The sequence below is a fragment of the Stegostoma tigrinum genome, chromosome 4 (genome assembly GCF_030684315.1).
Source record: "Stegostoma tigrinum isolate sSteTig4 chromosome 4, sSteTig4.hap1, whole genome shotgun sequence".
Taxonomy (NCBI): Eukaryota; Metazoa; Chordata; class Chondrichthyes; order Orectolobiformes; family Stegostomatidae; genus Stegostoma; species Stegostoma tigrinum.
The window spans coordinates 86523268-86547433 of record NC_081357.1 but is presented as its reverse complement, the minus strand read 5'-3'; the positions used below and the strand labels follow the sequence as shown (position 1 = coordinate 86547433).

Here is a 24166-nt window from a genome sequence, read left to right as displayed (position 1 = left end):
CTGCATCCCAAAACCAGTCCAACCTGCCTCTGCCTCCCTAACCGGTTCTTCCTCTCACCCATCCCTTCCTCCCACCCCAAGCCGCACCCCCAGCTACCTCCTAACCTCATCCCACCTCCTTGACCTGTCCGTCTTCCCTGGACTGACCTATCCCCTCCCTACCTCCCCACCTACACTCTCTCCACCTATCTTCTTTACTCTCCATCTTCAGTCCGCCTCCCCCTCTCTCCCTATTTATTCCAGTTCCCTCTCCCCATCCCCCTCTCTGATGAAGGGTCTAGGCCCGAAACGTCAACTTTTGTTCTCCTGAGATGCTGCTTGGCCTGCTGTGTTCATCCAGCCTCACATTTTATTATCTCATCCATATTAAACTACACTTAGAGGAAGCACTGAGATGGCAAGGGCACAAAATGTACTCTGGGCGGGGTTTTCAATGCCCACCACCAAGAGTGGCTCTGCAGCAGCACTGCAGTTCGAGCTGGTCGTGTCCTAAAGGACATAGCTGCTGGGCTGGATCTGCGGCAATGGATGAGGGAACCAACAAGAGGGAAAAACATACTTGACATCATCCTTACCAATCTGCCAGCTGCAGAGATACATCTGTTCACGACAGTACCAGAAAGAGTGACCACAGCACATTCCTTGCCCTGCCTTCACATTGAGAATAAAATCCATCATGTTGTATGGCACTATCACAGTGCTAAATGGGACAGACTACGAACAGATCTAGCAACTCAAAACTAGTAATCCATTAGGCGCTGTGGGCTATCAGCAGTGGCACAATTGCACTCCAGTACAACCTGTAACCTCTTGGCCTGGCATATCCCCCATTCAACCATTACGATCAAGCCAGGGGAACAGCCCCAGTTCAATGGAGAGTGCAGGAGGGCATGCCAAGGCATACCTGAAGATAAGATATCTGATGAAGCTACAAAACAGGACTGTTTGAATGCCAAACAACATAAGCAGCAAGTGATAGAGCTAAGTGACACCCAAACCAACAGATCATATCTACGTTCTGCAGTCCTGCCACATCCAATCATGAATGGTGGTCGATGATTAAAAAAAGTCACTGGAGGAGGAGGCTCCACAAATGTCCCTATCCTCAATGATAGGAGCCCAGCACATCAGTTCAAAATTTAAGGCTTGAAGCTTTCATAGCACTCTTCGGCCTGAAGTGCTAAGTGAATGTTCTATCTGAGCCTTGTTCAGTGGTCTCCAGCATTGCAGATACCAGGCTTCAGCCAATTCGACTCACTCCATGTGATATCAAGAAATGGTTGGAGGCACTGGATACTGCAAAAGCTACAGGCTCTGACAACATTCTGGCAATAGAACTGAAGATTTGTGCTCTAGAACTTTCCACTCCCTTAGACAAACTATTCCAGTACAGTTACAACACTGGCGTGTATCCAACAATGTGGAAAATTGGCCAAGTGTGTCCTGTACATTAAAAGCAGGACAAATACCACCTGGCCAATTACTGTCCCATCAGTCTACTGTCAATCATCAGTAAAGTGATTGAAGATGACTTTAACAGTGCTATCAAGCATTACCTGCTCAGCAACACCCTGGTCAGTGTTGCCCAGATTGAATTCTGCCGGGGCCACTCAGCTCCTGGCTCATTACAGCCTTGATTCAAACATGGACAAAACAGCTAAATTCCAGAGATGAAGTGAGAATGACAGCCCTTGACATCAAGGAGCTGAGGCAAAACTGGAATCAATAGGTATCAGGGGCAAACTCTCCAGTGGTTAGCATCATACCTGACATTCAGGAAAATGGCCATGGTTGTTGGAGGTCAGTCATCTCAGTTCTAGGACACCTAAACCCAACCAGCCTCAGCTGCTTCATCAATGACTGTCCCTTCATCATGACGTCAGGAGTGGGGATGTTCACAGATGATTGCACAATGTTCAGCACCATTCATGAATCCTTAGACACTGAAGCAGTCAGTAGCCAAATGCAACAAGTTTTGGATAATATTCAAACTTAGGCTGACAAGTACAAGCAACATTCATGCCGTAGAAATATCACACCCTGCCCATCACAAATAAGTGACAATCTATCCACTGTCCCTTGACATTCAATGGTATTACTATCACTGAATTCTGCCATTATCAAGATCCTGAGAGTTATCATTGATCAGAAACTCAACTGGGCTCACCACATAAACACTGTGGCTACAAGAGCAAGTCAGAGGCTGGGAATATTGCTGCAAGTAACTCACCTCCCAACTCCCTAAAGCATGTTTACCATCTACAAGGCACAAGTCAGGAGTATGATGGAATACTCCCCACTCTTCTGGATGAGTGCAGTCCCAACAACACCCAAGAAGTTTGACAACATCCAGGACAAAGTAGCCCGGTTGATTGGCACTGCACCCACAAGCATCCACTCCTTCCACCACTGATGCTCAGTATCAGCAGTGTGTACTATCTACAAGATGCACTGCAGACATTCACCAAAGTTCCTCAGACAGCATCTTCCAAACCCACAATCACTTCCATCTAGAAGGACAAGACCAGCAGAAATACAGGAACACCAGCAATGTCAAGTTTCCCACCAAGCCACTAATCATCCTCACTGGAAATATATCACCATCCCTTCACTGTATCTGGATCAAAATCCTGGAATTCCCTCCCTAATGGCATTATGGGTCAACCCACAACAGATGGACTGCAATGGTTCAAGAAGGCAGCTCACCATCACCTTCTCAAAGGCAACAGGAATTGGCAATAAATGCTGGCCAGCCAGCAATGCCCACATTCGACAAGAAATGAGTTAAAACTAGTGGAAAGAATCTAGAGGACAAATTTGCAAGGAAATGACTGAGAAGTGTAAACATCATAGGGAAGTTTTGATTGGGGATTTCAATTACCCAAATATCAACCAGTATCGTAATAGTGTAAGGGCCAACAAGGTTCAAGTGTTCCTAAATTTTCTTTGCATTCAGGTGAATGAAGTACGTGCCAATCCAATCAGAAAGCAGGCACTGCTAGACGTGCTTCTTAGGCTTGAGATAAGTCAAGTTGATCAAGTGATAGAAAAGTTTAGATATGTGTTTTACATATGTATTTCGATATTAGTCAGTGTAGAAATGCGAGGAAAAAATCATGGTTAGCTAACTTGTTGGAGATTTTTGAAGAGGCAACAGAGAGGGTTGATGAGGGGAAGATTTTTGATGTCATGTACATTGATCTTACAAAAACAAACTTGTGAAGAAAGTGTCATGAAATGATAGGGAAAGTAGCATGAATGCAAAATTGGCTGAGGTGTAAGAAACAAAGAGTTATGTTTAATGAGTATTTTTCAGATGGAAAATGATTTCTAGTAGAATTCCCAGGAGGTTTGTGTTTGGACGCTTGCTTTTCCTGATAAATGCAAATAATCTCAATCTTGTGTGAATGGCACAATTTCAAAGTTTGCAGATGACCCAAAACTTAGCAGAATTATAAACTGTGAGGTGGACTGTGTGAAAATCCAAAGGGATGTTGCAAAGTTGATCGAGTGGGCAGAAAGGTGGCAGATGAAGGCCAAGGCAGAGAATGGTCAGGTGTTGCACCTGTGTAGAAAAATCATGGAGTAACAGCATAAAATAAAGACTGGTCATGCAGCTGTAGTGCTCTATATCTGAGTCAGGAGACCTGGGTTCAAAAACTACCTACTGCAAAGGTGTGTAATAACATTTCTGAGTAGGTTGAGCAAGATAAGTATAACTTGTCAAAAAATTTAAAATAAAGATTACTATTCTAAAGGCTGTGCAGGAGCAGAGAAACCAGGTGCATATGCATTTACGATATTAAAGATGACAGGAGAGTAGAGAGAACTGTTAGTAAAACAGACAGTGTAAGAACATGGTGGTCAAGTTCAACCTGTATAAGACATTGGAGATAATGGGAACTGCAGATGCTGGAGAATTCCAAGATAATACAATGTGAGGCTGGATGAACACAGCAGGCCAAGCAGCATCTCAGGAGCACAAAAGTTCTTAGTTGCAGTATTGTGTACAGTTCTGGAAAGTACAGAAGAAGTTTACAAAAATGGTTCCAAGAATGAGGCACTTTAGTTATGCTGAAACATTGGAGAATTTGGGACCATTTTCCTTGAAAAATAAAACACTAAGAGGAGAAGATTTGATAGATGTTTTCAAATCATGAAAAGTTTGGTCAAAGTGGATACAAATTGAGAACCAGTGGGCAAGTTTAAAGATCTTTGGAAAAGAAGCAAATGTGATGTGAGAGTAAACTTCTTCACAGTGATTAGTTAGGATCTGGAATGCACTGCCTGGAAGTTTAGTGGAGGCAGCCTCAATTTATTCATTCAAAACAACATTAGATGATCATTCAAATAGAAAAAAATGCACAAGCTTGCAAAGAGTAGGCATCAGATTGGCTCTAAGTTAAAATGCACAGGGATTTGATGCAGATGTGATGAGCCAAATTGCGTTCTTTTACACCATAACAATGATATGAGTCTGTGATATCTGGACATACCTGCAGATAATAGATAATCTCCCTTTAAACATTGCATAGAATGATTTGAAAAGGTTGCCAATAAACTATGAGGAAGTAAATGGGTAATTAAATGAACCTAAAGAAAGAAGTCAATGAGGTAGCATAGTAGCTCAGTAGTTAGCATCGCTGCTTCACAGTGTCAGGGACCCATGTTCCATTCCAGTCTTGGGCTACTGTCTGTGTGGAGTTTGCAAGTCCTCCCTGTCTTCTGGTCTCCTTCCACAGTCCAGAGATGTGCAGGTTAGGTGGATTGGCCATGGCAAATTCTGTGTACTGTCCAGACATGTGCAGGCTCGGTGGATTAGCCATGATAAATGTGTGGTAATGGAGATAGGGTGGGAATCTGTGCCTGGACCTGGATAGGGTGCTTTTCCGTAGGTAGTTGTGGACTTGATGGGCTGAATGGCCTGTTTACGTACTTGCTGTGATAATCAAACATGGCTGAGTGTAGGAACTACCAATACAGTTATATGAAGAAACATTGGTGTTTAGAATTCACTGTCTCTCAAAATTTGAAGGAAGGCTTGCCATGAAAACATGGCAACATTCAATAAGATTTGGCAAAGATAAGTACACGAGGTGACAACATGATCCACTGCCAGACTATTGGCAGCCCAGGAATAGGCAAGAAAACACACATTTGCCAGTGGAAAGCATAAATGCAAAGCATACAGTAAAAGGAGTCTATTTTAAGAGGGAAAAATGTAAATCCCAATTGCCTGATGAACAGCTGTACTGGAAAGCATTCCAATTGGGATTTATCATTGACCAGAGTGTGGATTTGTGAGGCAGCAATCAAGGAGGTTTAAGGGATTATTTACAATGATAAATCAAGTAACAGGTTGGAGCATCTCATGTTAATTCTACCACGAATTAAGACCTTTCTTAAAAGTGTGCATCTGCTCTGGTCACTTCATATCTAAAAGGATCTTGACACACTTGAGAGGATATAAAGGCAGAAAAATCATGAATACTTCCTGAACTCAAGAAAGCTTGCAACGTTAAGGTAGATTGAATTATTCAAATTGATTAAAAGAAGGTTGAGATTGGTATGGAAAAACTGCAGTACTGTATGAATTGACTAGATAATGAGGAGAGTTGGAAATGCAGGTTTTACCAGAATATTTTAGTTAAATCTTACAAAATGTATGAACCGTATTAGTTTGAAACAAAGCAAAGAAAGCCCAGAAAAATAAATTGGAAATATAAGCTGCTAATATTGATTTACACTGTCTGCCATTGATTGGGCAATAATAGTGCCAATATAAAATCAGCAGCTTTATTGCCTAAGTAGCACTTGACCAACGACCTCCCCACTATCATAAGGTCACAACTGAGGATGATCGCTGATGATTGTGTGACATTCAGTTCCATTAGCAACTCCTCAGATATGTCAGCAGATTGTATATACGTGCAGCAAGACCTAGACGGCTTTCATGCTTAGGGTTAGAAGTGACAAGTAACATACTGTACGCAAGATGCACGTCAACAACTCAATCTCAATCCTCTGAATCACCTTCCAAAGCCTATCCAGAAAGACAAGGGCAGGAGATATATGGAAATATCACCACCTGGATGTTTCTTCATAAGTCACATACCATCCTGACTTGCTGTTCCTTTACTGACATTGGATTAGAATTCTGGAATTCCCTCCCTAACAGCATACACTATACAACATGAATTGTAGTAGTTTAGAAGGCAGCTCAACAGCACCTTTTCCAGAGCAATTAGGAATGGACAATAAAGGCTGACTCACATCCCGTGAAAGAATAGAAGAATGGCAATTTAAAGGAGACCTAAAATTTGCGATTCAAAGATCTGCCTGTTTCAAGCAGCAGGCCCATTTTCCCAGCTAGAATGACCTCAACTTGGAGACATGAATAAACATGGCAGTTTGGAGCCCAAAATCTCAGTGTTACCCAAGCCAAACCTGAACAAGGAGCAGAAATAGACAATACTACCCCACAAGGCCGCTCCACTATTCATTAAGATCACGGCTGATCTGACTATTCTCAAATCTACAACCCTAGACAATATTTCATCCTATTGCATGGCAAGTATCTCTTTAAATCTGTCTTCAGAATATTCAAAGATTCTACTTCCACCCCCTTTTCAGAAAAAGACACTCAAACAATCTAAGAGAAAAAGATTTGCCTTATCTCAGTCTGAAATGGGTAGTGCATTATTATTACACAGTGACTCCTGTTCTATATACTCCTGCAAGTGGAAACATCCTTTCCACATATATGCTGTCAATCCTGCTCAGAATCCTTTATATTTGAATTAAGTCTCCTCTTATTCTCCTAAAGTCCAGTAAATGCAAGTCTAGCCGGCCTGGTCTCTCCTCATAAGAAAATTCATCCATTTCCAAGTAATAGTTTGGTGAAATTTCCCTTAACTGCTTCCAACGCATTTACATCCATCCTTGAATAAGATGGTTGGGATTGTGTATAGTACTTCAGATGCAGCCTCATCAGTATCCTGTATAACTCAAACTTAACCCCTCTACTTTTGTATTCAATTCTCTGTGTAATATGTAATAACACTCTACCAGCTTTGCGAATTACTTACTGGAGTTGCATCCTAATAATTTGCAATTCACGCACAAGGATACCCAGGTCCTTCTGCATTGAAGAGCTCTGTAACCTCTCATCATGTAGATAATAAACTTCAATATTGTTCTTCCTGCTAAAATGGGCAAGTTCACATTTTTCCACAATATACTCAGTATGCCAAATCTTAGTCCGTAAGACCATAAGACATAGGAGTAGAAGTAAGGCCATTCAGCCCATCGAGTCCACTCTGCCATTTAATCATGGCCGATGGGCATTTCAACTTCACAATTTTCTGCAATGCCTTTCATGTGGCACTTCATCTGATGTTTTCTGGTATTCCAAACGCAGTACAATCAACCTTTTCTATTTTATTCAGAGCACAGATTATTTCCTTAAGGAATTCCAATGGATCGTCAAATATGATTTCCCTTTCACAAAACCATTTTGTCCTGCCTGATTATTTGGATTTACCTAAGTGCCTGCTATAACTTCTTTAATGTTAGCTTCTAACATTTTGCCTGTGACAGATGTTAACCTATTTGCCAGTAGTTTGCAACTTTCTGCCTTCATTAGAGAAGAATGGAGTCCTTTTCCAAATTTCATTTAACTGGGCCTTCCCAAACCAAGGAGTTTGTGAGAATTAAAACTAATGCAACAATTATCTCATGAGCCATTTATTTAAAGACCCTATGATGAAGTCCATTAGGTGCAGCTCCAAGAATTTATTTATTTTTCTCTGGTGATGGTAATTTTCCTGAGTTTCTCTCTATCTTCCGTTTCCTGATTTATTGTCTGGGATGCTACTCACATCCTGTGCAATGAAGACTGATGCAAACTATGTGTTTAATTCATAGGACAGAGAATAATACAGCACAGCAACAGGCCCTTTGATCCTCCAAGCCTGCATCAACACATTTTGCCCTCCTGTACTAAATCTATCTTCACTTACAGGATCCGTATCTCTATATTCCCATCCTAGCTATGTATTTGTCCAGGTGCTTCTTGAAAGCTACTATTATGTCTGCTTCCTCTGGCAGCACGTTTCAGGCACTCAACACCCTTTGTTTGAAAAACTTGCCTTGCACATCTGTTTTAAAATTCACCACAGCACCTCCCCATCCCCGCCACCCCCACATATTGAACATGTGTCCCCTTACCCTAGCAATTGACCCCTCACACCCTGGGAAAATGCCTCATACTTTCCACTCTATTCACCAGGTAAACCCGCAACCTTCTGTGTTCCAGTGAAAACAAACCCAGTCTATCCAACCTTTCTTCATAGATAAAATCCCCCATACCAGGCATCATCCTGGAAACCTCTGTACCCTCTTCAAAGCACCCATATCCTTCTGGTAGTGTCGTGACCAGAACTGTACACAATATTCCAAGTTCTATAAAGCTGAAGCATAACGTGCTTATCCTTATGCCCCTTCCAATGAAAGCAAGCATGCCATAGGTCTTTTTTAGTACCTTATTTACCTATACTGCCACCTTCAGTGATCGGTGGACCTGCACATTCAGATCCCTCTGCATATCAATACTCCTAAGATTTCTACCATTCACTGTATAATTTCCATCTGTACTTGACTTTCCCAAATGCATCACCTCACATTTGTCAGGATTAAATTCTATCTGGCATTTTTCTGCCTATGCCTCCGACTGATCAATATGCTTTGACAATCCTCCTCACTATTCACAACTCCACTAATTTTTGTCTCAACTGCAAACTTACTAAGTCATGTTTTCCTCCAAATCATTTACGTAGACCATGAACAGCAGAGGTCCCAGCACTGATGCCTGTGGAACGCCACTAGTCACAACGCTCTATTACGAAAAGCATCCTTCCACTGCTACCCTCTGTCTCCTATGATTAAGCTAGTTCTGTAGCCATCTTGCCAGCTCATCTCTGATACTATATGACTTCACCTTTTATGCCAGTCTACCATGAGGGACCTTGTCAAAGGCTTTACTGAAATCCATGTAAACAACATCAACCACTTTCTCCTCATGTATCATCTTTATCACCCTGTCAACAACTTGATCAAGTTAGTGGGTATGATCTCTCATGCACAAAACCATCTTGCCTATCACTAATGAGTCCATTTGCTTCTAAATGCATATAGATCTTGTCCCTGAAACTCTTTTACAATAATTTCCCTACCATTGACATATGGCCCACAGGCCTGTAATTTCCTGGATTACCCCAATACCCTTTTTAAATATTGCGACAACATTGGCAATTCTCCAGTCCTTTTGGACTTCACTTGTGGCCAAAGAGGATACAAAGATGTCCGTCAATGCTCCAGCGATTTGCTCACTTGCCTCCCTCATTATTCTGGAATAGATCCCAGCAGGACCCAGGGATTTATCTACCTTAATACTTTTTCAGACATACAATACCTCGTCCTTTTTAATGGCAATTTAGCATAGAAGTTCAGCACTCCCTTCCCTGACATCATCCTCCACCAATTCTTTCTCTTTGGTGAATTTCAATACAAAGTATTTATTTAGGCCCTCACCTTTCTTCTTTGGATCCATACATAGATTCCCTCCTTTGCCCTTGAGTGGGATAACCCTTTCCCTGGCTATCCTTTCGCTTTTTTAAAATATGTATAAAATGCCTTGGGATTCTCATTTATCCTGTTGCTTTCGATTTTTCATGATGCTTTTTAAGCCCTCCTAATTCCCTATTTACGTTCTTTCCTATTTTCCTTACATACCTCAAGTGCTGCATCAGTTCCCATCCTCCTAGACCTTACACTTCCATTTTCTTTTTAACCGAGATCATAACATACCTGGTCATCCAAGTTTCACGTAACTTGCCATATTGATCCTTTATTCTCACAGGAACATGCCACTCCTGAACTCTTATCAAGTGAAATGCTCCCACATGTCCAAAGTGGATTTACCCTCAAACAGCCACCTCCAATCAAAATTTTCTATTTCCTGTCTAATATTGTAGTTCACCTTCCCCCAATTTAACATCTTCACCTGAGGACTGCTGTTATCCCTATCCATGAGTATCTTAAAACTCATTGGTATTACAGTCACTACTCCTGATATGCCCTCCCACTGAAAATTCACTCACCTGAACTGGCTCATTTCCCAAAACCAGGTCCAGCTTTCCTGCTCCTATGGTGCTGCTTGGCCTGCTGTGTTCATCAGCTCTACGCCTTGTTATCTCGGATTCTCCAGTATCTGCAGTTCCTACTATCTCTGAACCAGTTTAACCCCTTCCTTAGTTGGACCGTTTACATACTGTGTCAAGAAACCCTCCTGAATGATCATCACAAATTTTGCCCTGTCCAAGCCCCTAGCATGAAGTGACTCCCAGTCAATATAGGGTAAGTTAAAATCACCCACCACAACAATCCAGTTATTTTTACATGTTTCCAAAATTTGTCTACATATTCCCTCTGTTGCCTCCTGCTGGCTGTTAGAAGGTTTGTAGTATACCCTCAACATTGTGATTATACCTTCCCTATTCCTTTCCTACATTCCCCCACCCTCCCCACTTTTCAGCAGCATTTTCTTGCCTGTTCTTGTTCTTAGTCATGTTTGCCTCTCCCTCAACCTCTGTATCCACTACCTTACTCCTTTGTTTTGAATCCTCCTGCCACACTAGTTTAATCCCTCCCCAACCACTATACCAAGTACCTCCCCAAAGGACATCAGTCCCAGTCCTGCCCAGGTGCAACCCATCCAGTTTGTCTGGGTCTCATCTACCCCAGAACCAGCCTCAGTGCCTCACGAACCTGAAAATCTCGCGTTCACAACATCTTTTCAGCCACATGGTCATCTTATATATCTTGCTGTTTCTACTCTGTCTGGCTTGTGGCACTGCTAGGAACTTTGAGGTCCTATATATCAACTTTATTCATAGTTCTCTATATTCTACTTTTAGGACTCCATTTTTTTTATTAAATATATCATTAATACCAATGTGTACCACGACCATTGGCTGTTCAACTGCTATCTCCTTATTTTCTGTTATTAATTTTCCACCCTCACTTTCTGTGGGACCAGCACTCACTTTGCTAACTTTTCTTTCTAAATATTCATAGAAACTCTTACTATCTGTTTTATATGTTGGCTACCTTTCTCTTGCACTCTGATTTTCCCCTCATAACTTTTTAGCCACTCTTTGTTTTTCTTATATATTCTGTACAGTCTTCTGGTCTGCCATTTACACATTTATATGTTTATTTCTTCATGTTTGATAATATCTTTAAAATCTCTAGTTAACCACGGATTGTTGGTCAGGCCCTTAGAATTTTTCTTATTGTTTGGAATGTATCTACTTTGTGTATTCTGAAACATACCCCAAAATCTCTGCCATTATTTCTCTATTTACTTATCCTTCAACCTAGTTTGCCAATTCACTTTAGCCAGCTCTTGCTCATGCCCTTATAAATGCCTTTATTAAAATTTCAAAAGAAGTATTGACCACTCCCCTCTCCCTCAAACTTAATGTAAAATTCAATTATTTAAGGTTACTGCTATCTCAGAGCTCTCACAGTATGAGCTCATTAATTAATCCTACCATAATTACATCATGCCAGATCTAATATATTCTGCTCTCTCATTGGCCCTAGAAGAAGCTGTTCTAAGTAACTATCCCCAAAACATTCTTTGAACTCTTTATTTAGGCTACCTTTGACTTTTCCTGCCTATATTTACATTAAAATCTCCTATGAAATATCATGTGCCTTACTATGATAACCATTTCTTCCCTTTGGCCATGAGCACTGCATATGTAGTCAATAATCTACCTGAAGTGCGATCTATCCCAGCAGTTGAAGCTTTGAAACATGCAGTCTGTCTTTTACATGATAGAGAATACATCTGTAGAGATTGAGAGAATAGCTATTTGAGTAGACTGTTACAGACAATGTACCACACAACCCAGCATGGATTCAATGGCTCAAATGGCCTTCATTTGTATCATAACAACTTAATGAAAAATATGTACTGTTCAGCCTGACTTGTTTTTGGCAGTGTTGGGCTCTGTTTGAGCCTCCTCTCATAATTTCAATCTAAGGCCATCAATGGTAGCCTGTATTCCTTTCTCTGTGCAACGTTTCACTTAACAACCCTACTCTGTATGGCAGACGTTTGGAAATGTATTTGGTCAGTGTTGTTTCTTGTCCTGGCAGTTGCAGCACCATTTTCTTTGCAACATCAGCAGGACTACCAGAGGACAGTGAGCAAAACCTCAGTGAGGAAAGAGGCTTTTCTATTTGGATGAGCCAGGAGCAGCCAAGGGACTTTGCATTACAAAGGATCAATAGATGGATGCCTCCTCTTACCCAAAGATCCTAAACCTCAATCAGGATGAAGATGATGCTTGTCACGGTGTCTGTGATGATCGTTGTTGTCCTTTCACTTTTCATAACCAGTTTCTTCCACCTCTGAAGCTGGTGGTATTAGCAACATGTTCAGTCAGCTGTCTACCATGGGTTTGCTGAGGTAACTGGTGCCCCATTGGCTCAGAGGGCCATTATTATGAAGATTACTTATATAGGATCTTGCCACGTTAACTTTCAGGATTACCAGGCAGACAATTTATATGTATATACATTGGTAATATGCCCACACCAAGAAATTCTAATTGGCAAAATCCCACTATCCTGGCAACACCTATAACCCTTTGACCCTGTGGATGTCAGGTATTTTATCTCATCTTCAAGTTTCTGGTACAGTTAGCAAGATGTCTGTTTGCACAAGATGCATTGCAAAAACTCACCAATGCTCCTGAAATAGCCTCTTTCAAACCCACAACCACTTCCATCGAAGAAGAACAAGGAAAGCAGATACATGGGAGCACCACCACCAGTCAGTTCCTTTCCACGCCACACACCATCTGACCTGAAAATATATTGCCATTCCTTTACTATCACGGGGTCAATATCCTGGATCTTCCTCTCGAACAGCACTGTGAATCCCCCTTTGGTCCAAGGATGGTCACAGTTTCAGAAATCAGCTCATCACTACCTTCTCTGAGGCAATTAGGATGGGCAATAAATTATGGTCCTGCTAACTATGGCCTCATGAATTAAAAAAAAAACAGGGATCACTCGCTTCACACATTATGCATGACAGTCATTTGCCAAGATGAGATTTATGGAGCTACTCACTCCACCGTGAGGCAAACCACAGGGCTCCTAAAGCAATAGTCTCACAGATGAGAGTAGAATCTCTGCAGCACATTCTTGAGAGGGTGTCCATGTTGTGGTGGTGCATTGTGTCTTTGACAGACTCACAATTCTAATGTTCCAGCTGGTCCCTCCTGACTCCATTACTGGAGGAAGACAAAGGACAGACCACATACATCATTTACACTGAGGGAGAGGCTCAAACCAAGTGTGAGGATTCCTTTCAATTGAAATTAATTTCCCAACATTGATCTATCATACCCTTGCAACCATCTCAGATTCCAAATTGCAAAGTTCTCTCGGTTAACATGATTCAATAAAGGTCAACAGCCAGTGCCTTCATATATCAATGCCATCCAGCAACATACTATTAATAAAAAGGAAAATAGAATTGATCAGCTCTGTGCATCTGCTTAGTGTCTGCCCTGCTAATAGCACTGCCTGCACTAGTGCTGCCACTCAGTGCTACATCAATGGTTGCAGCATGGCTGGTGGAAGGCTGCTGACTCTCATCAGAGGTGACTGTGAATGGCCTTGTGTGAATCCCAAGCAGCTCTGGAGCTAGAATTCCCAGCTTCAGTCTGCACCAACCAACCTGGGCAGGCAAAGCTGAAACAGGGCATGCACTCAGGCAATCGACAGTAGTAGATGTAGCCATCATGAGAGAGGGCAGCAGGAACATGCTCCATGTGGCCACTGGAATTCATTCAGGAACAGCAATCCTTGTTATTTCCTGTAGATGAATGCTGAACTGCTGTCCAAGACAGTAGGCCTCTTTGAGCACTGCTATTCACATTTTATGATAGCAGCTGTCTGTATCTAAATGGCAGAAGCCAGGGATCCCTAAAAAAAACCCATCTGTCTTTCAAAACCCTGTGCTGTACTGGCGCTGGACTCCTCCATGTTCCTTGACAGTCCTCTGAGCCTGCCTGACAGTCCTGTCAACGTACCCAACATCTCTGTGTGCTTCAGCTTCTCCCTGTAGTCTACCCTGATTAGGCCCTCATCAGTGCATGGTGCACTGGTGAAACTCTCGCATGGCATTGTCCATCTGGGGAAGTTCATAAGGAGCAGACCCATCTCCCTGGTTATGGCTGCAACATACATGTGTCCTGTGACTCACCATGTGACTCATCCTGACTCTCCACTAACCTGTAACATTTGTGTAGAGCCAGTAGTTGAGTTGGTGGTGCTCAGGATCATATATAATCATGAGTTCAAAACAAAAAGGCCATTCAATTCATCAGCCAGGCTCTACCATTCAATAAGACTTAATGTGCCTCAAATGTTCTTTCCTCCCCCAACACCCTCCATAACTTTTAACTCACTTGTCATTACAATAAATATAAATCTATCTTGACTGTCATTTAACTTGCTCAAGTTAGTGTTAGTGAATTCCAAGGACTAATGGCCATCTGACAGAAGAAACTACTACTTATCTCTGTCATAACTGAGAGACCCTTTCTACCTCCTTCTAGACTATCTCATCTCAACATTCATGTGTTATGTTATTTATCTTAATAGGATAAACTCTCTTTTTTTCTAAATGTCAATGTACCTTAGCACAAATTGTTCAACCTCTCCTCCTCAAATAAATACATCATGGGATAGTTCCTCTCTCTCAGAATTTTCTTTTGTCTTGTTTGTGAAGTTGCAGGAGCCAAGCAACCAGCAGGTCTTGACTATCTGAATGTAGATGAGGGATGAGGGAACATAGGGTGGCTTCTAAATGCCTTGTCAACAGTCTGTTTCTGTTTCTGTTTGGTGGCTTCTTCCAGGATGAGAAGGAAGGGTGAGTGAAGAGGGTGCATAATATTGCAATCTTCAGTCGCCAAGGATGGTCCCACCAGCTCTGGGCACTGGTCAAATGGCACTTGTGCTAATAATTGGATATACGATTTCCAGATGATTCTGTGGCTAGGTCCCCCAGTATCCATTATTGTGGGTGTCCTCTTCCTCCAGGAAGGGGCAGATTGTCGCTGAGTATGTGTTAGAGATAGTAGGAACTGCAGATGCTAGAGAAGTGGGATGAGGGTAACTTCTTCAGGGTAGGCACCCTTAGAAGAGGCTTTGTAGTGGGGTTAAAAGAGGGAGGAGGGTAACTTCTTCAGGGTAGGCATCTTTAGACATTTCTGAAGAAGGGTCTAAGCCTGAAACGTCAGCCTTCTGGCTCCTCTGATGCTGCTTGGCCTGCTGTATTCATCCAGCTCTACATCTTGTTATTCTTAGCCGAGTATGTGTTAATGTGTTTGGGTAATAGAGTAGCCATGCACAGATCTGCAGAGCCAAACAGATGTGAACATGTTGTTGGCAAGATTGCAGTATGTCCATTTAGGTATGAGGTAATGGGGATGTTGTGAATCGAGAAGAATGAGAGGTGTACAGGGTGATGGGATGTGATGTGTGGCACTGCCTTCACTCTTTCGGGTCTTTAACCCTATTCCATCAGCACTGCCATGTCCTGGGAGCAAGATCCTGAACAATTAACTCCCCTGTTCATGTGCCGTCATGCCCTACCCAATCTCAACAACCTCCCACAGATGTATTGTACCTCACTGTCTTGTACCTTACTGACCAGTGCATCTAGGTGGCATCACTTTCATATTCTGCAGCACACTGGTGCAACTTCTCTTTGACAGAGACTGCATCTTAAAACAGGGGGAAGATGACCTGGAGGACATACTTCCTTCAGAATATTACTTGGGCCTCTTGGCATTCACCAAAGGCAAACAATGAATGGCAGCTCAGTTCGGACAAGCTCCTGACCACATTGCAATTCAGGCTGCGCACATGTATTTTTCATGCTGCTTCATTTTCAATCAATATCGGCGATCTGCCATTCATCCTACCATTCCTATCCCAAAAGATCAGGCAAATCAATATGTAGCTAACAGTCACCAATGCTTAGCAATATCAGTTTGATAGATTGCTGGAGCGAAAGACAGGAAAGAAAGAAACACATTTCTGTTAAACTCCTTCTTCAGACGATTCTGACAAGTGCCAGTTCTGGAGATTTTTAAATGTCTCCACTCTGAGCACATAATATTTGTCATCAAACTTGCCCATTTTTATCAGTTGAGATAACATCTATATTTTCTTGTTTACTCTGACCACTGATGGGTGTTTTCTCTCTGTTCCACAATTACCTGCTTTCAGTAGAATTCCCAAGACACATTTAACACTGTGGAGTCCTTCACTGAACTTGATAAAAAGATAGGGAATGTTATCTTACCCTCATTCAATTTCTTATAACAGGAGGCAGTTTCCCCACATGATGGCATTATCTTTCAAATTCTTTGTTTACACGGACAGGATTATACACATGAGCCTCCCATCTGTCCATACTATTAGGTCAGAATTAGGCACAAGTTGCAATGCTCCCTTAAGAGACTGAATGCCAAAATAGTGCAGATCCGGACTGAAACTAGGTTTAAATAAAGTGAATTTAATTGATGTATGTAAGGGCAGGCTAGATAAAGATGAGGGAGAGGGTAATAGAAAGATATACTGATGGAATGAGATGAATGAAAGGAAGGTTTTGTGGAGCACAAACAACGAATGGATTAAACAGCCTGTCTCTGTGAAAAAGCAGGCTATTCTGTGCATTTGATGTCAAAGTCCTTTCAAATGTAAAGCTGCCTGAGCATATTTTAGTGCATGTGCCTGTGTGTCATCAACATTAGGCATTGTTGAAATTGCATCTCTTAAACAGGCTTTGATTTCTTATTTTACATCGATCAAATTGGTCTCGATCATTGGAGACAACCTGGCTTGAAACAAATCAACAGCTGCTTGATTCTCAGTTTTCAATGACTTGGCAAGTACTGGCCAAGGCTTTTACTTTCAAAGCAAGTGAGAATAACGGGAGGGGGCGAAGAAATAAGTGTTCAAACAGAGAATTTAACTAATATTCAGTGAACTACAGTCAATAAAAGATTTATGGTAACAACCCAGGGCTAGTAATCTAGGGGTCTAGTCAATGCTTCTTCAACAGATGATGGAATTGAAGGCTAGTTTCAGTCATTGTGGCCATCAATGGTTGCAACAATCTATCTGATTCACTAATGCCTTTTAGAGAAGGAAATCAGCCATCTTTACCTGGTCTGTTCTACACAATCGCTCCACACCCAGAGCAGTGTGGCTGACTCTCAACATACCTCTGAAATGGCAGAGCAAGCCATTCAGTTCAAAGGCAATTAGGGTTGTGCAACAAATATAAGCCTCTACAGTGATGCGCATACCCCATGAAAACATTTTTAAAAATTAACTACCAATTCACTACAAGCATGCATGGATAATTTACACTACTTGCTTCTGTCCTTCACATTTAACATTGCATAACAAAAGGATTACTCCCTGAAAACCACCTGACCAAGAGTATGTGAATATATTTCTCAGTTCTTTTTTTGACCCACTTTTAATTTTACAAGAGCCAAATCTCAAAGGACTAAATTGTCTATTGTTCCTGTATTCCTCATGTAAAATATGCACACAGAAATTTGCCAACCTGTTCACAAAGGAGTGGTTCACAGCCCTCGCTCTTTCTCTCTGCATGCCATACAAAGGAGATTCCAAAACCCAAGCCATCATCAAAAAAATAGAAAGTGCATTTGTAATTTTTACCACATTAAGTAACAGCAGAATCTGTACCTGTTTTGTTCATACGTTGTGATTAAAATCAGTAAGAATGAGTAAGATACAAATGTAAATGTATGAATTATGCAATGGCACACCTTTCATAAACCTCTATTCTGTCCTTAGAATATGGATTGATGGGAGATCACACAATAAAAAGTCAGCGAACTCGATCAGTTCATGAGAGAAAGGTCCCTCAGGAACAAGCTGATGCTGGTAAAATTATGCCACATACTGGTAATTAATTCAATAGTTATATTCCTGTCTTCATTTTATCAAATAACAAATCCACTGCATGTTTTCATAGAGTTTTTCTTTTAAATTTCAATTGTGCAGAAGACATTTCTTGTACATTAACCATTTTCTTTACAATCAGCCACCCAAAAGTAGCTAGAACTATCTTCAAGCCAGTGGCTGTACAATAATTAGCAACTGCATTTTGGAAGCTTGGATTTAATATTCATCAAAACACCACACTATTGCATGTGAGCATTCAAGTATTACTTATTCACAGGGGTTTCCACTAGTTTTACAAAAACAATGAACAAAACTTGGAAGGTGTTCATTTCAATTGGAAGTTAATGTTTATTTGGGTGATTACAAAGGCTTAGGGCTCTTCATTGTCTTTGCCTTAGATGCCTAGGGAAACCCTTGCCTTCAACACATCATAGACCTTCAAAGCATTCACACTGGGTGCGATTTTAACCTGACCTACCCATCAGGTAAATGATGGGATCAAGTGCAATGCTGGTTTGACAGCCAGTTTGCTTTTATTCTCAGTTGAAGTTAATATTAGCTGAAGTCTAAAGCTTGTGGTCTACCTGATTTTGTGGGATTTCCACCCAAAGAGTTAGGTTAAAATTATTCCCAGATTCTCTGCTACCATCTGTGTTTGTCACTCTGCATTCACAGTTAAGGTTCTAAAAAGTGCATGTTATCAAAACTTTCAAAGGACTAATTTGATGTTGGCGAGCATTCGTGAAAAGATTCCAAGAGGAATTTTATATCTGTTCCAATTCAGATGATTTTGATTATGGTATCATGTTCATCAATTCGAAAAAACCTACACAAACTGTTGTATTTTCTACCTCCACTGAATAGTCAACACTGTATGACCATTCAGAAGCGGATGGTTTGTTCAACGTGGGAATGTTTTCTTTTATGCATTTGAGGGTAATCCAGTCCTTATTCCTTTGTTACAGGGGATGAATGGATTCCCAATCTCGAACAAGTTTTCGTTTGCTAATCTTATGCTGCACGAAGAGCTTTCTTCAACTTATTTCTGATTAATATACCATCTCATCTTCATTATTATTTTCAATAAAGAATTTATTGCACTCATGTTCATTAAAATGGTCAACTTAGAATTATTGAAACGCGAAGTGCTTTCAATATTAATATTTAATTGTGTTTATGATGGGCCATCTACATTCCCGGTCAATTCACTTCATTTTCAGGCTCCTGGCCATGTGGCACTTAGGCTTCCTTTATCATTCAAAGACTGAAAATGGTTGGCCTTCTAGGAGTTAGGAGGAAGAAGAAAGGAGGTGATGAAGGAGCAAAGAGAGAGGAGGCCAGTGATAAATTTAGCAGGTCTCAGTAGAGATCCATTCCTGCCAAGCAGTCATTGAGTAAAACACAAATATTCTGAAGAGGCTATGTGTTCAGATTGGTGTTACACCCTGTCTGGAAGAAGCTGGCTCACAGTCAGTCACTTCTAGGACGTTCTAAAGATTACAAGGGAGGAGGAGTGGAGGGCAAATAATCAGAATTTTTAAATGAAAACGTGTATTTTTATTTTGCATGTTTTTTTTGTATTTAGTGTTTCATTTCATCATGTCTGTTGACAATAGCTGTTGACAAATAGGTCCAAGGAAATGGGAATGCTTCTAATTCACTGCAAGGGACTACTGCATTGTGTTCAGCACTGGCGTGCAACACTGCTGGTATTCATTGTATGTTTTGTCGCTGCATTAGACCTGTGATGCATATAAATGTATTCAAATAAAATTGTTCTGTAATTTCTGTAATTAGACTTAGCACAAGACCCCAATTTAATACCCAGCCTCCTCATTATGGTTTTCATTAAAACGATGCAACATCATTTTTTGCAGATTTATTATCTTCAAACTTTTCAATGTTGCAGTTGTGGCATAAGCAGAGATATTACGTCGAATGGAGAAGAGATCCTGTGCTATGTTTACCTGCCTTAAGATGTGTGCCGTTATTATCGTTTGTACTGTTTACTGTTATAACAGAAGTTAAATTCATTTAGCAACAGTTACTGAAGATTTAAATGTTAAAATGACGTGCCAGGAAGAAGTTCAGACAGTAATTGATCACAAGGAACATCTCTTAGAGGTGTTTACATTTTAATAAAATTCAAGCCCTCTGCCAAACCAACGAAAGAATGGCAGTTATTGAAATTACAATTCTGCAGCAGACAACGTAGCAAGAACAAGGACTGCATCATTACTTTTGATGCCATTACTGTTTCACTACATTGTTTCCCCTAAATAACTTAAGCAACAAATTAATGCACAACACCATTCTGAAATATCACATGCATTTTGGAAGTATTAAGAGTTACAATTTCTCTTGTCTAGTGATTCTTGTCTAGTCTCTCTCCTGGCTACTTAAATATATGCCTAAGGACAAGAGAAGGCAGTAAAATAACAGTAATGTCACTGTACTAGTGATTCAGAAGCATAGGCTAATGCTTTGAGGACACAGATTCAATTCCAATATTGTAGCTGGTGGAATTTAAATTCAACTAATTAAAGAATAGACTGGAATATGAAGCTAGTCTCAGCAATAGTGACCATAAAATTGCTATTGATTGTTATGAAACCTCTATCTGGTTCACTAATGTTCTTTGCAGAAGGAAATCCTCCAACCTCACCTGATCTTGCCTACAAGTGACTCTAGAATTATAGCAGTCTGCGTGACCTTTGGAAGAGCTGAGCAAGCCACACCCTTCAGGAGCAATCAGGGATGGATAAGAAATGCTGGCCTTGCCACTTATATCCCTGAAAGAGTAAATAAATAATTTTAGTTAAATCCCTGACAGTAAAGGTACATGAAAGAAACAGATTGGAATAAAGTAATAACGGATCAATGTTCTTGAAGAAGCATAAGAGAGAAATTGAAATAAATAGACAGAGAGATGCGTCTGCCTTTGCCATTTTTTGACTGTTTCCAAGCCTGGACATGACTGTCTATGATATTAAGGAATGGATGCTTTGAAATCAACGAATGTATCATTTAAACCAGGCACAGGGATGGCATGTAAAGAGATTAATAATATCACCTGTACTTTCTAGACACTAATCTTCGTCATACATACAAATAAAGGTATCCTATTTGTTCAGTCCAAGATAGATGGCTTAGCAGTCTGTTCCTAGCTTCCATCTCTTCCTTGCCCAGTGAAGATTTGTATAAATATTTATCAGAAATAATGCCTTGGCTTGGTTCAGTTTTTCTACCTTATGTAAAAATGGAATTTTTCTTTTATAATTTCAAAATAAGGTATCTTTTTTGGTGTTTTGTTTGCTGTCTTTGTTTAATCACTGTTTTGTTTTAGTGTTTTTCTGTTCTGCTAATTAAATCTAATTAACAATCAATTTCCTGTGGACTGCTAATAAATATAGAAAGAAAAACTGCATATGTGAAATAACAAAATGCATCCCATGATATCTAGAGAGGTCAGTCAGCATCTGAAAAGGAGAAAGACTTATTTGTGCTTGAACCTTTCATTGGATCTGAAAGATCTTTCCAGAAATGCAGAAGCTCAACATGTAATAACACATCTCTCAATTTACACATGCTAACTGATCTAAAACCTCTATCAAACCTCCTCTCAATCTCTTCTATTCCAAGAGAACAATCGCAGCTTCTCCAATCCATAACTAAAGCTCCTTATCATCAGAGCCATTCTTGTGAATCTCCTCTGAATCCACTCTGATGTCATCACAATCTGAGATGTGGCGCCCAAAACAACACTCTGGTTGAGGCCAAATTTGTATTTAATGCAAGTTGAACATAACTTCAGCTTTTCTACTCCATACCTTTATTTATAAAGCCAAGGATTATATTTGCATATGTACTCCAGGTCCTCTGCTCCAGTAACTTCTAGAGTTGAGGACTTTCTTTTGTCCCTTTGTGTTCTTCATGCCGAAATGAAACAGTTCACATTTCACTGCATTAAATTTCATCTGCTACTTGCCCTCCCATTGCACTAACTTATCTATGGCCTCTTGGGTATCCTTAACATTTTCTGTTCTGCTTTCCAGTGCACAAACTCCCAAGATCAACATCCCAGCCATGGCTAATACTTGTTGTTTAGTTTGGGACATTAAATGAAGTGCATTGTTTTCTGTGACTGGCAGGTGACCTGAGCTACCCTGCCCCTGTGATGCTGAAACTATACTTCCGATCTTAAGTAACAGCATGGAGGGTGCAAGGAATTTGAAATAAGAAGGATTAAAAGTATATGCTGTGATCTTCAGAAGCTCTTTGCTCCTTCTTTATTAAAGCTAGACATGTTGATTATGTGGTTGTGGAAGAAACAGGCCCTACTTGTTATTGTGCTTTGGATAACTTATTTCAGGACTTGCAAAGAGAACGATGCAGCAAAGCACAGGACAGCTAATAACCTTGCAATTAATGTGTCAGTGCATTTGAATACAATTTAAATTTTTTAAGATTCAAAATGCATACTTAGTAGGTACATACTGACTAGTTTCACAATTCAGGAATAGCTTTCATTAGAGTGCTCACCGGATTCAGACATTGCCACCAAGAGGTCCTTGGAGATGTCATTATCTCCTGCAATGCTTGTTTTCTGACCTCCATTAATGCTGTCATGACATTATTTCTCAGTTGTAAATGAGGTTCCCATTCTAAGTGGCATGGAACTCCTGAGTTGATATACACATTGGCTGTTAGCCTGCAATTATATATTTGCATTTGGGCAAAGCAAACGCAAAAGTATAATTCTGTCTGGAGTCAGATCTCTGTCTGACTCAGAAAGGAAATGATGGGAGATTCTCTTTCCTCCCCTTGTAACTAATTGCCCTCTCTTCCCACAACCCTTACCTACTGTCAGGGAGACTAGCTCCAATCATTTGGATTTTAAAAATAAATCAATCATGTGATATGGGAATTGCTGACTGGGTCAGCATTTATTTACAGACCCACCTGCATTTGAGAAGGTATGGTGAGCTGCCTTATTACGCTGTTAGGTCCATGTGGTATAGGTAGATTCATATTGCTTTTGGGGTGAAAATTTCAGAATTTTGACACACCACACAGTATATCTTCAATGGCCAGGAGACAAAGTATGTGAAAGTATTCAAACAGTCCAATGAAGTTCATGAGCTGCACTTTCCAAACTTTATCTCACTGTCACCCCATTTCAAGGTTTGAAAATTTTCACAACACCTGAGAGAGAGGAAGGACCTACTAGAGTGAGAGCATGGCTGTTTCGAACTCCATGGTAGCCACTACTGCCGCAGACCTACCCACCCCAAAACTTCATATCACAGACCCTAGCATCCCAACTTCTAGTTTCCAAAGCCTCCTTTTACACGCATCTGATTAGTTATATATAGAAAATCTTATTCAGCTTGAAAATATGGATAGTTCCCATGAAGGGTCCCAAGATGCTTCATATATCCGTTCAGCAACTAAATAATATGTGCTGGTAATCAGACCCCATCAATTCAGAAGTACTAGATGAGAGTTTCAGAGGTAATCAAGAATCTGACACCTGCTCAATGCAATTTTTTCATGGTTATAATAACTAGTTGACTGGTTGCAGACTGTATCAGTCCTGGCTATCCTTGGGACTTTTATTGTGCCATTGACAATGGAATTTGCGCCGTTTAATGATTGCTATGTCATTCTTTACATACAGGAGACCCTGTTACAGAAGAATGGACCCAGTGGAGTATGTGTTCAGTAACATGTGGTCAAGGGTCGCAGGTGCGAACCAGAGCTTGTGTATCATCTTACGGGATTCTGTGCAGCGTGCCTTTAAGAGAATCAAGGGTTTGCAATAACACTGCCCTCTGTCCAGGTAGTGTTGGCAATGGATGAGTAAAAATATGGATGTTTAATTATGTGACTCAATATAGACAAGACGACCAAAGTTATTTTCAAATTCCCGCATTTTACTCCTACTTACCTTTTTCTTTAATTCAGTACACAAAATGTTGAGACATTTTACCTATGATAAGCTTAAAACAGTGTGAAAGTCAGAAATTATTTTAAGATTGGCACTGCACTGATGGGTTTGCTTTTG

At 40.6% G+C, this 24166-nt stretch overlaps 1 protein-coding gene across 17 annotated transcripts in view; it reads left to right on the top strand.

Annotated features, from left to right (window-relative positions):
* Positions 1-24166, top strand: part of adgrb3 (adhesion G protein-coupled receptor B3) — a 1393543-nt gene that overhangs the window by 342912 nt on the left and 1026465 nt on the right. For 15 of the 17 annotated variants that reach the window (XM_059645517.1, XM_059645509.1, XM_059645512.1 and 12 more), the window contains 2 exons: positions 17989-18099; positions 23780-23941. In XM_059645517.1, the coding sequence (XP_059501500.1) occupies positions 17989-18099; positions 23780-23941 (273 nt within the window). The remainder of the gene's footprint in view (positions 1-17988; positions 18100-23779; positions 23942-24166) is intronic. The other 2 variants (XM_059645518.1, XM_059645525.1) reach the window with 2 other exon arrangements.